The sequence below is a fragment of the Protopterus annectens genome, chromosome 13.part0, assembly GCF_019279795.1.
Source record: "Protopterus annectens isolate FY-2018-M chromosome 13.part0, PAN1.0, whole genome shotgun sequence".
In the NCBI taxonomy this organism is placed as follows: domain Eukaryota; kingdom Metazoa; phylum Chordata; order Ceratodontiformes; family Protopteridae; genus Protopterus; species Protopterus annectens.
In genome coordinates, this window is record NC_056747.1 from 1,366,957,219 (window position 1) to 1,366,974,769 (window position 17,551).

Sequence of the window (17,551 nt, forward strand, 5' to 3'; positions counted from 1 at the left end):
CAAAATGCCCTAACAGCTTTCAAGGACCTTCTGCATCGAGGACAATTATTATTAAAGACAGACAACACCACAGTAATGTGGTACATAAACAAGCAAGGGGGCACTCATTCTTATCCCCTATGCAGGCAAGCCATGACCTTGTGGAACACAGCTCTAACGTATCAAGGTCACCTGCAAGCACAATTCCTGCCAGGAAAGAAAAATACTGTGGCAGACAATCTAAGCAGAAATATCATGGACCCTCACGAATGGAAATTGAATCCACAAATCCTCAGCATGGTAATGCAAAAATGGGGATGCCCAGACATGGATCTTTTTGCCTCCCCACTGAATTGCCAACTACAAAAATTCTGCACAAGGACTTATCACAAGCAAGCATGGAAAGTGGATGCTCTGTTGATCAGCTGGAAAAACCTAAAAGTTTATGCCTTCCCGCCACTGCCTCTCCTTTCAAAGGTACTCCTAAAAGCCAGACAAGAAAGATTATCCTGATTGCTCCAGAGTGGCCACGCCAGCACTGGTACCCTATCTTAAGGAACTTAGCTCAAGGCCCACCATGGATTTTACCTCAAATTCCGCACCTTCTGACTCAACAAAACAATCAGATCCTGCATGGTCAGCTCAAAGCCCTAAACCTGGCTGCATGGCAGATTCATTAGTCAAACGGGCAACACCTCTCTCTCAAGCTGTCATGAATGTCATTTTGGAGGCCAGGAGGCCTAGCACCAGGAAAGCATACTCAGAAAAATGGAAGAGATTCTGCACCTGGAACAAGGCTCAAAACCTTGACCCTCTTGTTCCAAACATTCCTCAGATTTTACAATACTTAACTGAGATGCTGGACAGAGGCCCATCCTTCTCAATTAAGATCCACGCCTCTGCCATTTCAGCACATTACAACATGGATCCTCCTTTATTCTCTCATCCCTTGCTAAAACAGTACCTCAGAGGGGCTAAAAACATAAGACCGCCCTGGAGAGCACCAACACCAACTTGGGACCTCAATTTCATTTTGGAAAAACTAACCCTGCCATCTTTTGAGCCAGCCAATACAGCCGATCTAAAGTTTTTATCATGGAAAACAGCTCTGCTCCTAGCAGTAACTTCAGCATGAAGAGTCTCAGAGCTACAGGCATTAATGGCAGTGGAACCTTTTATAATTTTTCATCAGGACAGGGTTTCTTTAAGGACAAACCCTACCTTTATGCCAAAGGTGGTATCTAGTGTGGCTCTTAAACAAACCATCCATTTGCCAAATTTTTATCCAAACCCCCAGAATAAAGGGGAGAAACTTCTGCATTCTTTGGACATACACAGGCAGCTACGCTTCTACTTGGACAAAACAAAAGCTTTCAGGAAAACTGAGCAACTGTTTGTAGCATATGCTGGAGGATCACAGGGCAAGGCTATCTCAAAGCAGACTATATCCAAATGGATAGGATACTGTCTACATTACTGCTACACACAGCATGGAAAATCAGTCTCAAATAACATTAGGCCGCATTTCCACCAGGGCAACAGCCACTTCAACAGCCTTTCTCAGAGGAGTACCTACCAAGGAAATTTTGGAGGCTGCAACTTGGAGTTCAGTGCACACCTTTACCAAGCATTACCACCTGCCTCTTTACTCTAAATCCAGAGCAGGATTTGCCACTGCAGTTCTGCAGGGCCTCATAGCCAATCCTAACTCTTTATAGACCAGCCACCCAACCTTAGCTTTGGGATTCTATCCAAGTGTAATGATTGCAGCAGTGTAACATGATGAACATAGTACAGTTTTGTACCTACCATGAAATACCAAGCAAATGAGGGAGCCCAGATATAGACCTGTTTGCCTCCCCCCAGAACCATCAGTTGGAAAAATGTTTACACAAGGGCTCCCCACAGATAATCTTTGAAAGTGGATGCTTTCTTTCAGCTGGTAAAACCTAACAGGTTATGCCTTTCCTCCTTTGCCTCTGCTCTCCAAAGGATTACTAAAGATCAAACAAGACAAACCAAGGACGATTTTTATTGCACCAGACTGGCCACGCCAACACTGGTTCCCCCTCCTGCGCAGTGTGTCACTGGCCTCATGGCACCTGCCTCAAACTCCTACCCTGCTGTCTCAGCAGGAGAACCAGATTCTGCACCCTCAGCTTCATACACTGAGCCTAGCAGCCTGGACCTTACCTAATCTCTCCTTTACCATCCCTCAGTAAACCAGTGATTGATATCATTTTAGAGGCAAGGAGGCCTAGTACTAGAAAATCTTATGCTGAAAAATGGAAAAGATTCTGTGCCTGGAACCAATCTCAAGGAATGAGCACAGCAGTGCCCAATTTATCTCGGATTTTACAATACTTAAATGAGACTCTTTACAAGGTACCGTCTTTTTCCTCAATACAAATTGATGCCTCAGCCATTTCAGCTCATTATAACACAGAACCTCCCCTCTTCTCTCATCCACTGCTCAAGCAGTTCCTCAGAGAGGCCAAAATTTTAAGAACACCCAGGAGAGCTCCAACTCCAGCCTGGGACTTTAATTTGTATTGGAGAAACTCACCCTTCCTCCATTCGAGTCAGCTGCTATTTACTGCAGATTTAAAATTCCCTTCTTGGAAAACAGCTTTCCTTTTAGCAATCACTTTAACAAGAAGGGTTTCTGAATTACAGGCCCTTGTGGCAGTGGGGCCTTTCATCATCATTCATGCGGACAGGGTGTCCCTCAGGACCAATCCCTCTTTCATGCCAAAAGTGGTATCCAGTGTGGCCCTTAATCAGTCCATTCATTTGCCAACCTTCTTTCCTAATCCACAGAATAAAGGGGAACTGATACTGCACTCCTTAGATGTGCACAGACAACTTAGATTCTACTTGGACAGAACTAAACCTCAAAGGAAATCTCAACAACTGCTGATGACATTTGCTGCAGGGACAGAGGGGAAGGCTATTTCAAAGCAAACCATCTCCAAATGGATAGGCCATTGCATTTATTTCCGCTGTAAGCACCATGGAAAACCTATCCCACAGGGGATCAGACCCCACTCAACCAGGGCTACGTCTACCTCTACAGCCTTTCTCAGAGGCATATCTACCTGGGGCATCCTAGAAGCTGCTACCTGGAGTTCTGTACATTCTTGTAGCAAGCATTACCATTTGCCAATTTTCTCTAAATCCAGAGCTGGCTTTGCCATTACAGTCTTGCAGGGCCTTATAGCTGGTCCTAATGCTATCCAGTTTCCTCCTCCCATCCTTAGCTTTGAGAATCTACCCAAATGTGATGACTGCAGCAGTGAAACACTAAGAACATAGTACAGTTGTGTACATTTACTGTAAATGTAGATGTTCAAGTGTATTCACTGTTGCAGTCCTGGATGTTCTTTGTGTTTCACTGTTGCAGTCATTACATTTGGGTAATCTGCTGGCAGGTTGCCCTCAGTCGGCCTGATTAACAAAGTATTGGGTCCTGCGTCGGTTGCTGTCCCTTCTTCCATGATGTCAGATCGTCAGGAGTATGAAACATGCAGCCGATGCCATTGCATCAGTCTTTCTTGTGGCCCGAAGCAGAAGCAGTTTGCAAGTGCCAGTCGTCCGGACTCCTGAAATTTTTGTTTTCGAGTTTCAGAACCTTCAACTAAAAGCTAAGTACCCCATTGGGGAAACTTTTTCTTGCTCCTTACCGATGTCAGTAAAAGTTAATAATTGTATTACTTGTGGGAAGCAAATACCTCATAAGGATTTTCATTTGTACTGTATTCCTTGCCTAGGCCCTGACCACAACGTGCCTTGCTGTCGGTTTTGTGCTAAATTTAATCAACGCACTATTAAACGTTGGTATATTGTTGCTTCTAAATATTTTGGCTCGAGAGTTAACTATCCAGAAATGTCGTCTGTTAGCAATCCGACTACCGGAATACCTAAAAAATGCAAAGAAAAAGACAGCGACAAACCATCGAGGTCCAAAACCGACAATGATTCTCCTAAGCCAGTCGCCGGTTCGCCGGTACTCAGTGAGGCGCTTTTGCAGCCCCTGATACTCGCTACTTTTGATTCGCAGGCTTCTACCGAGACCCATTCAGAGTCCGGTATGCCGCGCGATACTTTAAGTATTGAACCCGCGGATGTCTCTACCTTAGATAGGTCCGGAGCTGCTGAGCAGGCACCAGCTTCTGAGGGTGTTTTCAGGCCTAAAGATTTGTTTATTAAACCAATGCCATGTTCAAAACTAAGGCCAAAAACTACTATGTCTAAATAACTGATGCTTGGGCCACATATACAGGCCCCAATGCCTAAAAAACAAATGATCAAAATGGCTGAGGATTTAATTACCTTGATCAGGGGTACCCATCCCCTTCCTGCTAAGATGACTAGGCAAGGCACTGACTATGAATCTTTAGATCAGGTTTCTATTTCTTCTGATTCCTCTTCTGATCAGGAATTATCTATTCTCACTTATGAGGACTCTGATGCAGAAGATTCCATCCTTTCTGCTTCTCCTCCTGAGGATTTTTCTTTTGGAGAAACTTTGCATACCTTTAGGGAACACTTTCATTGGGAGAGTCAGGATTTCTCAGAATCTAAAAAGAGACTTTGGTATTTCCTTCTTCCTCAGCATAGGCCTTTGACTATACCTCCTGTTCTAGACATTGTTGATGTTTTCTCTGAGTCCAGTATGACTCCTGATTCCCTGCCTCCGGCTCCTAGTAAGCCAGACAGATATTACAGGGTTCCTGACTTCCCACAAATTCCTGTTTAAAAACCCTACTGCTGACCCTGAAACCATTTCTCAGGGTCCCAAGGGCATTAAGGCTTCTACTGCTAAAAATCCTACCCCTTCTGATAAAGATTCCAGGGTGCTGAATAGATGGGGTAAGAAGGTTTACACGTCTGTAACCTTGGCAATCAGGGCTTTAAACTGTCAATTTCATATGCTTAAATATCAACAGAATGCCATGGGTTTACTTAAACAGAAAATGTTGATTTCTGAATGTGTGGAAATAGAGTTGCAGGATTTATTGCATTCAGCGGAACAAGTTGGGAAACGTACTTTGCAGTGTGGTTTTGATTCCTTGGAGGCCTTTTGCAGGGCTGCTGTAACTGGATCTGTGATAAAAAGGCATGCTTGGCTCAAGGAGCAAAATCTGCCGGACCATGTTAATGCAAAATTGTCAGATGCTTCTTTACAACAGGACAGTCTATTTGGTAATAAGGCTGAAGAAGTTTTGAAAAAGATGGAAGATATAGCTAAATCTATGCAAACTGTAAAATATTTCCAACAAGTGCAGCCACCCAGGCTTAGTAGGCACTGGCCTACTAAGAACTGGTCCTTTCCAGTACCCACTAGAGCTGCTCAGGTCAAACCCAGACATTCTAAAGGCTCAAAAGGTTTCAGTTGCAAGGAACTTGTAGAACAAAGCAGTGGGGTGCCTCCACCTCCATATCTGGAAGTAACAAGGCACCTTCCTACGGAAAAAAGTCTCTGACTTTCCACTGCAATCACCAAGCACTTATCTTTTGGCCGCCCTTTGGTGGGAAAACTGGCACTTCATGCACAAAACTGGCAACTGATTACCCAGGACAAATGTGTTTTAAATGTAGTATCGCAGGGATACAGATTTCATTTCCACACGTTGCCAGTCCCAAGCAGATGGCCAGATCTGCCCCCAAATCAGAGGGCAGAGGCCCAGAAACAAGTTATGTCCCTCATGAATATGGGGGCTATTTAACCAGTACCAGAAAAGGAAAAGGGACAAGGTTTTTATTCAAGACTTTTCCTGGTACCCAGAAAAGACAAATCATGGCATCCAATTCTGGTCTTATCCATTCTAAATACAATTCTGGACATTCCAAAATTCAAGATACTGACTCTCCAACAGTTACTACCTATGCTAGGCAAAGATGCCTGGTTGGTAACTCTAGACTTAAAAGAGGCTTATCTGCTTATCCCAATCAAGGAATCTTGCAGAAGATACCTCTGCTTCAAAGCATGCTGTTTGCATTACCAGTTCTCTGCACTGCCCTTTGGCTTATCTACTGCGCCCAGGGCCTTCACAAAGTGCCTGGCACCAGTAATTGCATTTTGCAGGCAAAGAAATATTCAAATTGATCCATACCTGGACGATTGTCTAATTCAGGCAGAAAACAAGGTCACTCTTCTAAAACATCTGGCATTTATAAAAAAGGCTTCTAACTTGTCTAGGATACACCATAAACGTAAAGAAATCACAACTGGTACCCTCTCAAATAATTACATTCCTGGGTGCAAGCTTGAATACAACTGCCCAGATGACATACCTTACGCCAGAAAAACAAATTCAATTTATGACTTACCTCAAACACGTGGCCACAAAAACCCAGCTGTCTGCAAGACAAGTTCTGCAGGCCTTGGGGTTCACGGCCTCCTGCATTCTTCTAATTCCATATGCAAGACTGCATATGAGGAAACTTCAATGGTACCTAAAAAGCTTATGGAGTCAACATTGTCACACCCTGGAAACAATGATTCCTATCATTCCTTGCCTGCAGCTAGAGTTCCTATGGTGGGTAGAGGCCTGCCATCAAAACAAGGAACATGTCATTCATTCCACCCCGTGTCGCCCAAACCCTGACTACAGATGCATCAGATTATGCTTGGGGGCGCATCTGGCAGGGAGATGCATTCAGGGCCAATGGAGCCCAAATCAAATGCACCTACATATCAATCAGAAAGAGTTGCTAGCTGTACAGAATGCTCTGACAGCCTTTAAGGACTGTCTTCATCCAGGACAACTATTGATAGACAGAACACCACAGTCATGTGGTACATAAACACGCAGGGGGGTACCCATTCCTACCCCCTTTACAGACTAGCCATGGCATTGTGGAACACAGCCTTGACTTATCAAATACATTTACAAGCTCAATTCCTGCCAGGAAAGCAAAATGCTCTGGCAGACGACTTTAGCAGAAATCTTATGGATCCACACGAATGGAAACTGGATCCACAAATCTTCAGCATCTTGACATGCAAATGGGGGATCCTAGACATAGATCTTTTTGCCTCTTCCCAAAACTATCAGTTGGACAAATTCTGCACAAGAATTCATCACAAAAAAGACTGGAAAGTGGATGCTCTATCCTTCAGCTGGAAAAATCTATCAGTCTATGCCTTTCCCCCTCTTCCTCTGCTCTCCAAGGTCTTACTAAGTCAGTCAGGAAAAAACAAAAATGATATTGATTGCTCCAGACTGGCCTCACCAACACTGGTACCCGCTCCTACACGATGTCATACCTTCCTGTGTGGTACCTGCCTCAGGCACCTTACCTACTGTCTCAGCAGAACTATCAAATTCTGCACACACGGCTCCAAACTCTGAATCTTGCAGCATGGCTAATCAACTAATTTCACCAGTTACGTCTCTCAGCAAACATGTGATGGATGTCATTTTGAAGGCTAGAAGGCCTAGTACTAGAAACGTTATGCTGACAAATGGAAAAGATTCTGTGCCTATAACCAATTCCTAGGAATAAGCACAGCAATGCCCAATATTCCTCAGATTCTGCAATACTTAACTGAGATGCTTCACAAGGGCCTATCTTTTTCTTCCATAAAAATCCATGCCTCTGCCTTTTCAGCTCATTACAACACAGAGCCTTCTTTTCTCATCCTCTCCTAAAGCAGTACCTCAGAGGGGCCAAAAATTTAAGACTTCCCAGGAGAGCACCAACTCCTGCATGGGACCTTAGCTTTGTTTTGGAAAAACTTACTTTACCTCCTTTGAAACCAGCTGCTACTGCAGACCTAAAATTTCTCTCTTGGAAAACAGATTTTCTTTTAGCAGTCACTTCAGCTAGAAGGATTTCAGAACTACAGGCTCTTATGGCAGTGGAGCCTTTCATTATTTTTTACCCAGATAAGGGTGGCTCTCGGGACCAGTCCATCTTTTATGCCTAAAGTGTGTATCTAGTGTGGCCCTTAATCAGACCATTCATCTGACAACTTTCTTCCCAAATCCACCGAACAAGGGTGAGCATATTCTGCATTCATTGGATGTACACAGACAACTAAGAGTCTACTTAGGACAAAATCTCTTAAGAAAATCTGAGCAATTACTGGTGGCATTTGCTGCAGGGGCAGAGGGAAAGGCTATTTTAAAGCAGACTATTTCCAAATGGATAAGCCATTGTATTCATTTCTGCTATATGCACCATGGTAAACCTGTCCCCAGTGGGGATCAGATCTCATTCCACCAGGGCTGCATCTACTTCTGTAGCCTTTCTCAGAGGGGTTCCTACCAGAGACATTTTAGAAGCTGCTACCTGGAGCTCAGTTCATACATTCACCAAACATTGCCATTTACCTCTCTTCTCTAGATCCAGAGCAGGCTTTGCCACTGCTGTCCTGCAAGGCCTTATAGCTGCTCCTAATGCTGTATAAATCCATCCTCCCAACCATAGCTTTGGGATTCTACCCAAATGTAATGACTGCAACAGTGAAACACGAAGAACATAGTACAGTTGTGTACACTTACCATAAATGTAGATGTTCAAGTGTATTCACTGTTGCAGTCCTGGTTACCCTCCCTCCAGCCCCCCGTTTTTTCTCTAACTATACCTCACATTTCTGTTACTATCTTTAAAAGCCTTTTTGGTGTATTTGCTTTTGTTTGGGGGTAGATGTTTTGTGTTTTTTATTCTACACACACACACACACACACACATATATATATATATATATATATATATATATATATATATATATATATATATATATATATATATATATATATATATATATATATATATATATATATTTATTTATATATTTTGCTCCCCATGTGGGGGGCACCTGACATGTGGGGCAAGAAAAACTGATGTAATGACGGTTGGCTGCATGTTTTATACCCCTGACGACCTGACGTCACGGAAGAGGAGATAGCAACCGACGTAGGACCCAAGACTTTGTTAATCAGGCCGACTGACGGCTACTGCAAGCAGATAAACCCAAATGTGATGACTGCAACAGTAAATACACTCTAACATCTACATTTATGGTAAGTGTACACAACTGTACTTTCTCACATCTGTTTGGTGGTTATGACAGCTATTTTTTCATATCTTACCAAAGGCGTGCATTGTCTGAGATTAACCAACTGATTCATCCTTAAATTACCTTGTAGGAGCTTTCCACTTGTGCCACAACCTCGCTTTTAACTGTTTTATAAAATCCTTTCGTCAGAGCTGTCCATACCCTGCCAATTTTTTCATATTGATTTTGCAGTGAACTGTTTCAAGGTGCAGTGTCATTTTAAAGGATCACCTCAGTAACATTTACATGGTAATGCACTCAGATATTTTATTGCAAGAGGGTGAAGTGCATCTGTGTAACAAAAACAGGATATGAACAGGACAAGTTGATGTAAAGAAATGGAATTTTGTTAACTTGTTTTGTGTTCATATTTTATTGCATAGAGGTGTCTAAGAAAATTATTTTATCTCTAGGCTCAGGGAAGAATTTATGGGAAACTGAAAGAAGAGAACTTTTTTGGACCAAAAGAAGAAGTTAAACTGGAAACTCACATCAAGGTTGCTGCTTCAGCTGCAGGTCGGGTTATAGGAAAGGGAGGCAAAACAGTAAGTGACATTTTCTGTAACATGAATGTGTAACTGTTTTTGTGGCCTTGGGAAGTAGTGACTTGTACCCAACATTTGTGTCTGCATTTTAAGAGAAAGGACAGGCATGAATGTCAGTAAAATTTAGAGGATGATGTCCTTCTATTGCAGTGTTGCAGTATTCTACTTGTAGGTTTACCCTTCTTCCTCTCCAGTTTGTCTGGCCAGGTTTCCAAAGGTTTTCATTTACTCTTGGCGCATCGGACGTCTTGACGTGGCTGCAGGAATGTGGGCCATAAAAGTGACGTCCGCACACACCAGCCTTCACAACTTTTCAGCCGCCAGTTGTACACCAGGTGCTCCTGATTCTCACGGACGTCGGATCAAAAAAAATTCAGTTAAGTACCCTTTGGGGATTCTTTCAGTCCTACTTTGTTGATAATTAGTCTGTTCATGTTATCTGGTGAGGGCAAGTACAAGTGCAGTCTGCAGATTCACCACAGACACCCATGACCGGTGTCTCTTTTTTTTGTCTAGAGAGGGAACACTACCATGAGAACTGTGCTATTTGCTAATCATTTGTCCCTAAGACCTTACACCGCCATTTGCAGGCCTTGCATTTGTATTTAGAGAATCTGCGTTTGAACCAAATAGCATTAGGGATGGAGGCCGTGCCCGATGCCCCATCTGAACTGCCTAGGAAGAGAGCCACGTCCTCGTAGCCTACTTCATCTGCTGCACCTCTTGTCTGCCATACCTCAGTCTGTAGCTGATGTCTGCTTGAATGAGGTTCTGGCATCCGCCAGTGTAGATGAAGCGGGTACCTCTGAGGAAGCCGCACAATCTCGAGAGGACGAAACATCCACAGAGCATTTACCGGTGCGTGCTTTAGATGGGGGGGAACCAGCATTCACTCTGGCCCTTCCGACCCCTGACCCAAGGCCTATTCCTATTCAGTCACCAGCGAAGCCTTTAAAGAAAAAGCAAAAAAATGACAGATACCTTACTCCAACCTCTGAAAGCATGCCAGATTGGCAGGCCTCCAGCCAGAGCTTGTTCAATGCCTTTATGGCCCTAAGGCCTTCTGCAGAACCCTCTGCCACTATTCCTCCTCTCCTTATTCCCAGACCTCTCATCCCTGAAAGGAGGGTAGATCAGCCTGAAGAAGAGGAATTGTCCGATTCCTCTGAGGACTCATTCTCTTACTCCTCCCATATCTCATCCCCCCGTGGGATATGGATCTCCTGAGGAGGGCTCTGTTGAGCCTGATTCCCCTGTAGAGGATCTTACCTTTGGGGAAACTATTAATAAAATGAACGACTACTTTAAGTGGCAGTTTTCTGATATGTCTGATGTACAAAAAAAAGTTTTATGACCTTATTCAAGTAGACTGTCCCAGTCGTCCTGCCATTCCTCCTATTCAACCTGCATTCTTGGATGCTTTTGCCTCAGGTTCCATTAACCCGGACTCCCAACCTTCAGCCCCACATAGAGCAGACAGACTCTATAAAGTCCCTGAGATGGGGAAATTTCTCTTTAAGTGCCCTTCTACTAATCCTGCCCTCTCTCCATCTCTATGGACAGAGCCTCCAAGCTCCTTCCTACCACTACTATCCTCCCTGCTGATAAAGACAGCAAGACTCGAGAGGTTGGGAAAGAAAGTCTGTACTTCTGCTACACTCTCATTTACAGCCACCAACTGCAAAACTCATATGACCAAATACTCCTTAGCTCTGCTGGACAAAGCCACTAAAGATTTAGTTGACATCCCTGACTGTGCAGCCAAGGCCTCCTTGTCTTCTCTGATAGCACTCCTCTCTCAAGTGAATAGACACTCCTTGAGATGCAGTTATGATGTAGCTGAAGCCTCAGCCAGTTAAGTTGCATCAGCTTCAATACTAAGGTGTTCTTCGTGTTTCACTGTTGCAGTCACAACACTTGGGTTATCTGCCTGCAGGTAGCCCTCAGTCGGCCCAAATACCAGAGTCTTAGTATTTCTGCATCGGATGCTGTTGCTTCTTCCAAGACGTCAGGTCGTCCGGGGTATAAAAACAGGCAATCAACGCCATTACATCAGTCTTTCTTGCCGAGGAGGAGCCCAAAGTAGTTCCTAAGTGCCGGTCGGCCGCTGCCTGGAATTTTCATTTTTCAAGTTGATAATGCGGAAGTCTTCTAAAGCTAAGTACCCCATTGGGGATCCTTTTTTTTTTTTTTTTTTTGCTCTAACCGATATCAGAAAAAGTTAACAATTGTCTTGCCTGTGGAAAGCAAATACCTCAGAGATTTTCATTCTTACTGCGTCACCTGTTTAGGCCCAGCCACGACGTCCCTCGCTGTCTGTTTTGTGCCTTGTTTAATGCCCGAACCATTCGTTGGGCTATTTCTGTTGCTAAATTCTTTCACTCTCTATCTCCGTATTCTGAAATGGCTTTAGTAAGTCATCCAACTTCCGAACTTGTGAAAAAACGTAAGGATAAAGACAGAGACAGACCGCATAGGTCAAAAACTGCCGACGATGCTTCTGTTAACCTAGTTGCCAGTCCACCGCGCGGTGCCCAAAGCAGAAGCAGTTCACAAGTGCTGGTCGGCCAATTTCTGAAATGTTTATATTCAGGTTTTAGAACCGAATTCTTCAAACTAAAGCGAAGTACCCCATTGGTGAAACTTTTTCTTGCTCCTTACCGATGTCTGTAAAAGTTAATAATTGCATTACTTGTGGGAAGCAAATACCTCATAAGGATTTTCATTTATACTGTATTCCTTGCCTAGGCCCTGATCACAATGTGCCTTGCTGTCGATTTTGTGCTAGATTTAACCAATGCACTATTAAGTGTCGGTATATTTTTGCTTCTAAATATTTTGGTTCAAGGTTCAACTATCCTGAAATGTCGTCGGTTAGCAATCCAGCTACCGGAGTTCACAAAAAACGCAAGGAAAAAGACAAGACAAACAGTCAAGGTTCAAAACCGACAACGAAGCTTCTCCTAAGCCAGTCGCCAGTTTGCTGGTACTCAGTGAGGTGCTTTCACAGCCCCTGATACCCTCTACGTTTGAGTCGCAGGCCTCTACTGAGACCCATTTGGAGTTCGGTATGGCACGAGATTCTCAAGAGTATTGAACCCGCGGATGTCTCTCCCTTGCATGGGTCCGGAGCCGCTGAGCAGGCACCGGCTTCTGAGGGTGTTTTCAGGCCTCAACATTTTTATATTAAACCGACGCCAGCATCAAAAACAAGGTCAAAAACAACTTCTCTGTCTAAAAAAACCAACTCATGAGCCACATGCTCAGGCCCCTATGCCTAAAAAAAAGATCAAAATGGCTGGGGATTTAATTACCTTGATCGGGTGCCCCCCTGCTAAGAGGCCTATTCAAGGCACTGATTATGAATCTTCAGATCAGGTTTCCATTTCCTTTGATTCCTCTTCTGATAAGGAATTTTCTATTCCACCCTATGGGGATTCTGATGCAGAGGAATCCATCCCATCTGCATCTCCTCCTGAGGATTATTCTCTTGGAGAGACTTTGCTTACTTTAAGGGAACATTTTCACTGGGAGAGTCAGGACTTCTCTGAATCAAAAAAGAGGCTTAGGGATTTCCTCCTTCTTCCTCAGCATAGGGCTTTGGCAATACCTCCTGTATTACACATGGTTGATGTTTTCTCGGAATCAAGCATGGCTCCTGATTTCCTGCCTCCGGCTCCTAGTAAGCCAGACAGATATTCCAGGGTTCCTGACTCCCACAAATTTCTTTTCAAAAATCCTGCGGCTGATCCTGAGACTATTTCTCAGGGTCCCAAGGGTGTTAAGGCTTCTACAGCCAAAAATCCTACCCCTTCTGATAGAGATTCCAGACAATTGATGGGGCAAAAAGGTTTATACATCTACAACCTTGGCAATCAGGGCTTTAAACTGCCAGTTTCATATGCTTAAATATCAACAGCATGTTATGGGCTTACTGAAACAGAAAATGTTGATTTCTGATTGTGTGGAAAAGTTAAAGTTATTGCATCCAACAGAACAGGTTGGAAAGCGTACTTTGCAGTGTGGTTTTGATTCCTTGGAGGCTTCTTGTAGGGCTGCAGTTACTGGATCTGTGATTAGAAGGCATGCCTGGCTCAAGGAGCAAAATCGTGCCTGGTCATGTTTAAGCTAAATTGTTGGATGCCCCTTTGCAGCATGATACTGTGTTTGGTAATATGGCAGAAGAGGTTTTAAAGAAAATGGAAGTCAAAGCTAAATCTATGCAAACTGTAAAAGATTTCTTGCAAGTGCAGCCACCCAGGTTCAGTAGGCAGTGGCCTACTAAAAATTGGTCCTTTCCTGTGTCCAACAGAGCCACTCAGGGCAAACCCAGGTGCTCAAAAGGCTCCTGATATCAATCACAGGGTTCTTACAGGTCAAAGCAATGGGGTGCCTCCACCTCCAAATCTGGAGGTAACAAAGCACAACCCTACAGTAAGCAGTCTCAATGACTTTCCTCTACCATCTCCAAGCACTTACCTTTTGGCAGTCCCCTTGGGGGGAAAACTAGCACTTCATGCTCAAAACTGGCGGTTAATTATCCAGGGCAAGTGGGTATTAAACATGGTATCCCAGGGGTACAGATTTCATTTCCATACTCTGCCAATTCCAGACGGATGGCCGGATCTGGCACAAAACCAGTGGGCAGAGGCCCAGAAACAAGTCATGTCCTGTATGGATATGGGGGCTATTCAACCGGTACCAGAAAAGGAAAAATGACACTATTTTTATTCAAGACTTTTCTTGGTACCCAGAAAAGACGTTTCATGGCATCCAATACTAGACTTATCGATTCTGAACACATTCCTGGACATCCCAAAATTCAAAATGCTGACTTTACAACAGCTTCTGCCAATGCTAGGCAAGAATGCTTGGTTAGCAACTCTAGACTTGAGGCATACCTGCATATCCCAATAAGGGAATCATGCAGAAGATACCTCCGCTTCAAGGCAGATTTTTTTGCATTACCAATTCTCTGCACTGCCCTTTGGCTTATCTGCTGTGCCCAGGGTGTTTACAAAGTGCCTGGCACCAATAGTTGCATTCTGCAGACAAAGAAGCATTCAAATGTGTCCTTATCTGGGCGACTGTCTCATTCAAGCAGAGGACAAGGCACTCTTCTTCAACATCTGGCGTTTGTAAAAAGGCTTCTAGCATGCCTAGGGTACACCATAAATTAAAAGAAATCACAACTGGTACCCTCACAAATAATTACATTCCTGGGTGCAAGCCTTCAAGGACTTACTGCATCCAGGGCAACTACTGATAAAGATGGACAACACCACAGTTATGTGGTACATAAACAAGCAGGGGGGTGCACATTCCTACCCCCTTTGCAGACTAGCTATGGCCTTGTGGAACACAGCCTTGACTTACCAAATATATTTTCAAGCTCAATTCCTGCCAGGAAAGCAAAATACTCTGGCAGACGACCTAAGCGGATATCTTATGGACCCGCACGAATGGAAACTGGATCCACAAGTCTTCAGCATGTTAACACAGAAATGGAGTCCAGACATAGATCTATTTGCCTCTCCCCAAAATTATCAGTTTTACAAATTCTGCACAAGAACTCATCACAAAAAAGCATGGAAAGTGGATGCTCTATCCTTCAGCTGGAAAAACCTATCAGTCTATGCCTTTCTCCCTCTACCTCTACTCTCCAAGGTCTTACTAAAAGTCAGACAGGAAAAAACAAAAATGATCCTAATTGCTCCGGACTGGCATCGCCAGCACTGGTACCCGCTTCTAAGGAATATGTCACACCTTCCTCCATGGTACTTGCCTCAAATACCTCATCTACAGTCCCAGCACGATGCATCGGAGACCATCCAGGTGCAATTAACCATAGGCAAGACTGCTCTGCAAATTGTAGCATGTTACAGGCCACCCTCACAAACTCAGGAACCTCACATGGCCTTCCTGAAAACACTAGAGGGGATAAATGTATCACCAAACACCATCATACTAGGTGACTTCAATTACCCTAATATAGACTGGGAACACTACTCAAGCCCAAACACCCTAGCCCAAAAGTTCCTGGAATTCATAAACTCAAATGCCATGGAACAACTAGTCACCATCCCCACAAGAGGAGAAAACATACTTGATCTCATCATCACGAACATGGGAGCACAATGTTCAACACCAGAAGTATACCCCTCACTGGTGAGATCAGATCACAAACTAATCTCGCTGGAGGTCCTCATCCCACCCCCACCTGAAATAAAACAGACCACAGTAAAGAACTTCAAAGCCGACTTCACACTTCTAAAGACTAGTGTGGTCTCCTTTAAGGCCCCGAGCGGAAAACAGTACCTAAGCCGCTGAATCACTTACAAATGCCTTCTACCAGCACCTGCAGGACTGCATGGATAAGGCAATCCCAAGCAAAACAAAGACTCTTTGTATCAAAGGCAAGCGTCCAGTCTGGTGGACCCCAGCCATAAACAAACTCTACAACAAAAGGAGGAAGCTACTACAAGATAGAGCAAAATCCTTAAAAGGTAAGACACCCTTGATCACTATAAGTAAAAAACTAAGAGCTCTCAAAATCATCCAAAGCAAATTTTGAGAGAAAAATAGCTAAAGACTCAAAAGACAATCATAAGGCCTTCTTTAGCTATGTTAGAAACCTGGGAGAAAACTCCCAGATATGCTCAGAACTAGTTCAAAATGATGTGAAGATTACTGATCCTACAGACATTGCCAACATACTGGCTGACAGGTTCAGTGCAAACTTCTCCCCCCCCCAAAAGGAGAGATATCTATACCAAGCGATTGCAGCCCCCCAAACATCTCCAACGCCCAAGTGAGAACTGCTCTCTCCAAAGCAAAAAACACAGCATCCATGGGACCTGGTGGTGTCCCCGGCTGTGTGCTCCACGAACTCAACGAGGAATTAAACCCACAGCTAAGACAGCTGTTTAATCATAGTCTTACCTCTGGATACATACCCAGGGAGTGGCGCACTGCAACTGTGGTCCCACTTCACAAAGGCGGTGCCTCCACCGACCCTGGAAATTACCGGCCCATTAGCTTGACAAGCCTTATCTGCAAAGCCATGGAGAGGATCATAATGGACCTCATAAATAAAGACATAGGGAATTTGCAGACTTTGGATCCATCCCAGTTTGGCTTTGTCAAAGGCAGATCATGCCTTCTAAACTTGGTTGACTTTTGAAACAGTCACCAAAGCCATTGATGAGGAAAGGCAGTCCATACAGCCTACCTCGATCTGGCGAAGGCCTTGATACAATACCCCACTCGGGTATCATTGAAAAACTCATCAGCTTAAATGTTAACCCATACATCACAAGATGGGTTGCAAACTGGCTGAGTGACAGAACCCACAGGGTCAGAGTTGCTGGCACCATGTCAGACTCAAAGCCTGTTACAAGTGGTGTACCACAGGGCTCAGTCCTGGGCCCACTCTTGTTTGGCATCTACTTTTCCAAGTACAAGCAAACACAGGAGGGTTATGGCTGACAAAGTTTGCAGATGACTGCAAACTGGCCATAGTAGAAAACACATCTGACACAGATATCCTTCAGAAGGGTCTCACAGAAACGGATAACTGGTGCCAGAGCCATGGCCTAAAGTTAAATGCCAAAAAATGCATAGTCATACCCTTCGGGAAAAACAAGGTTACTCCTAGCTACCAAATAGGTGGCAATCCACTGAGCACAGAAGAAGTTATCAGGGACCTGGGGAACCAGGTTGATAGTAGTCTGTCATTCGACACCCATGTAGCTAAAGTAGTTAGGAAGACCTTCTACATTGCCCACCTTATCATGAAGGGATTCTCATCTAGATCAAGGGAGGTCATAGTCTCCCTATACTCATCACTCATCAAACCAATGATTGAGTACAATGCCCCATTCGGAATGTATCTGACCCGACACTTGCAGCAGCTGGAGAGGCCACAAAAGTTCCTCACCAAAAGGATAAAGGGTCT

At 44.1% G+C, this 17,551-nt stretch overlaps 1 protein-coding gene across 1 annotated transcript in view; it reads left to right on the forward strand.

The window, feature by feature from the left end:
• The window catches only part of IGF2BP1 (insulin like growth factor 2 mRNA binding protein 1), a gene marked incomplete in the record, with an annotated part of 2,071,998 nt that overhangs the window by 1,827,987 nt on the left and 226,460 nt on the right, over positions 1-17,551 (forward strand). The window contains 1 exon segment of the mRNA XM_044055393.1: positions 9,463-9,594. Coding sequence (XP_043911328.1) covers positions 9,463-9,594 — 132 coding nt within the window.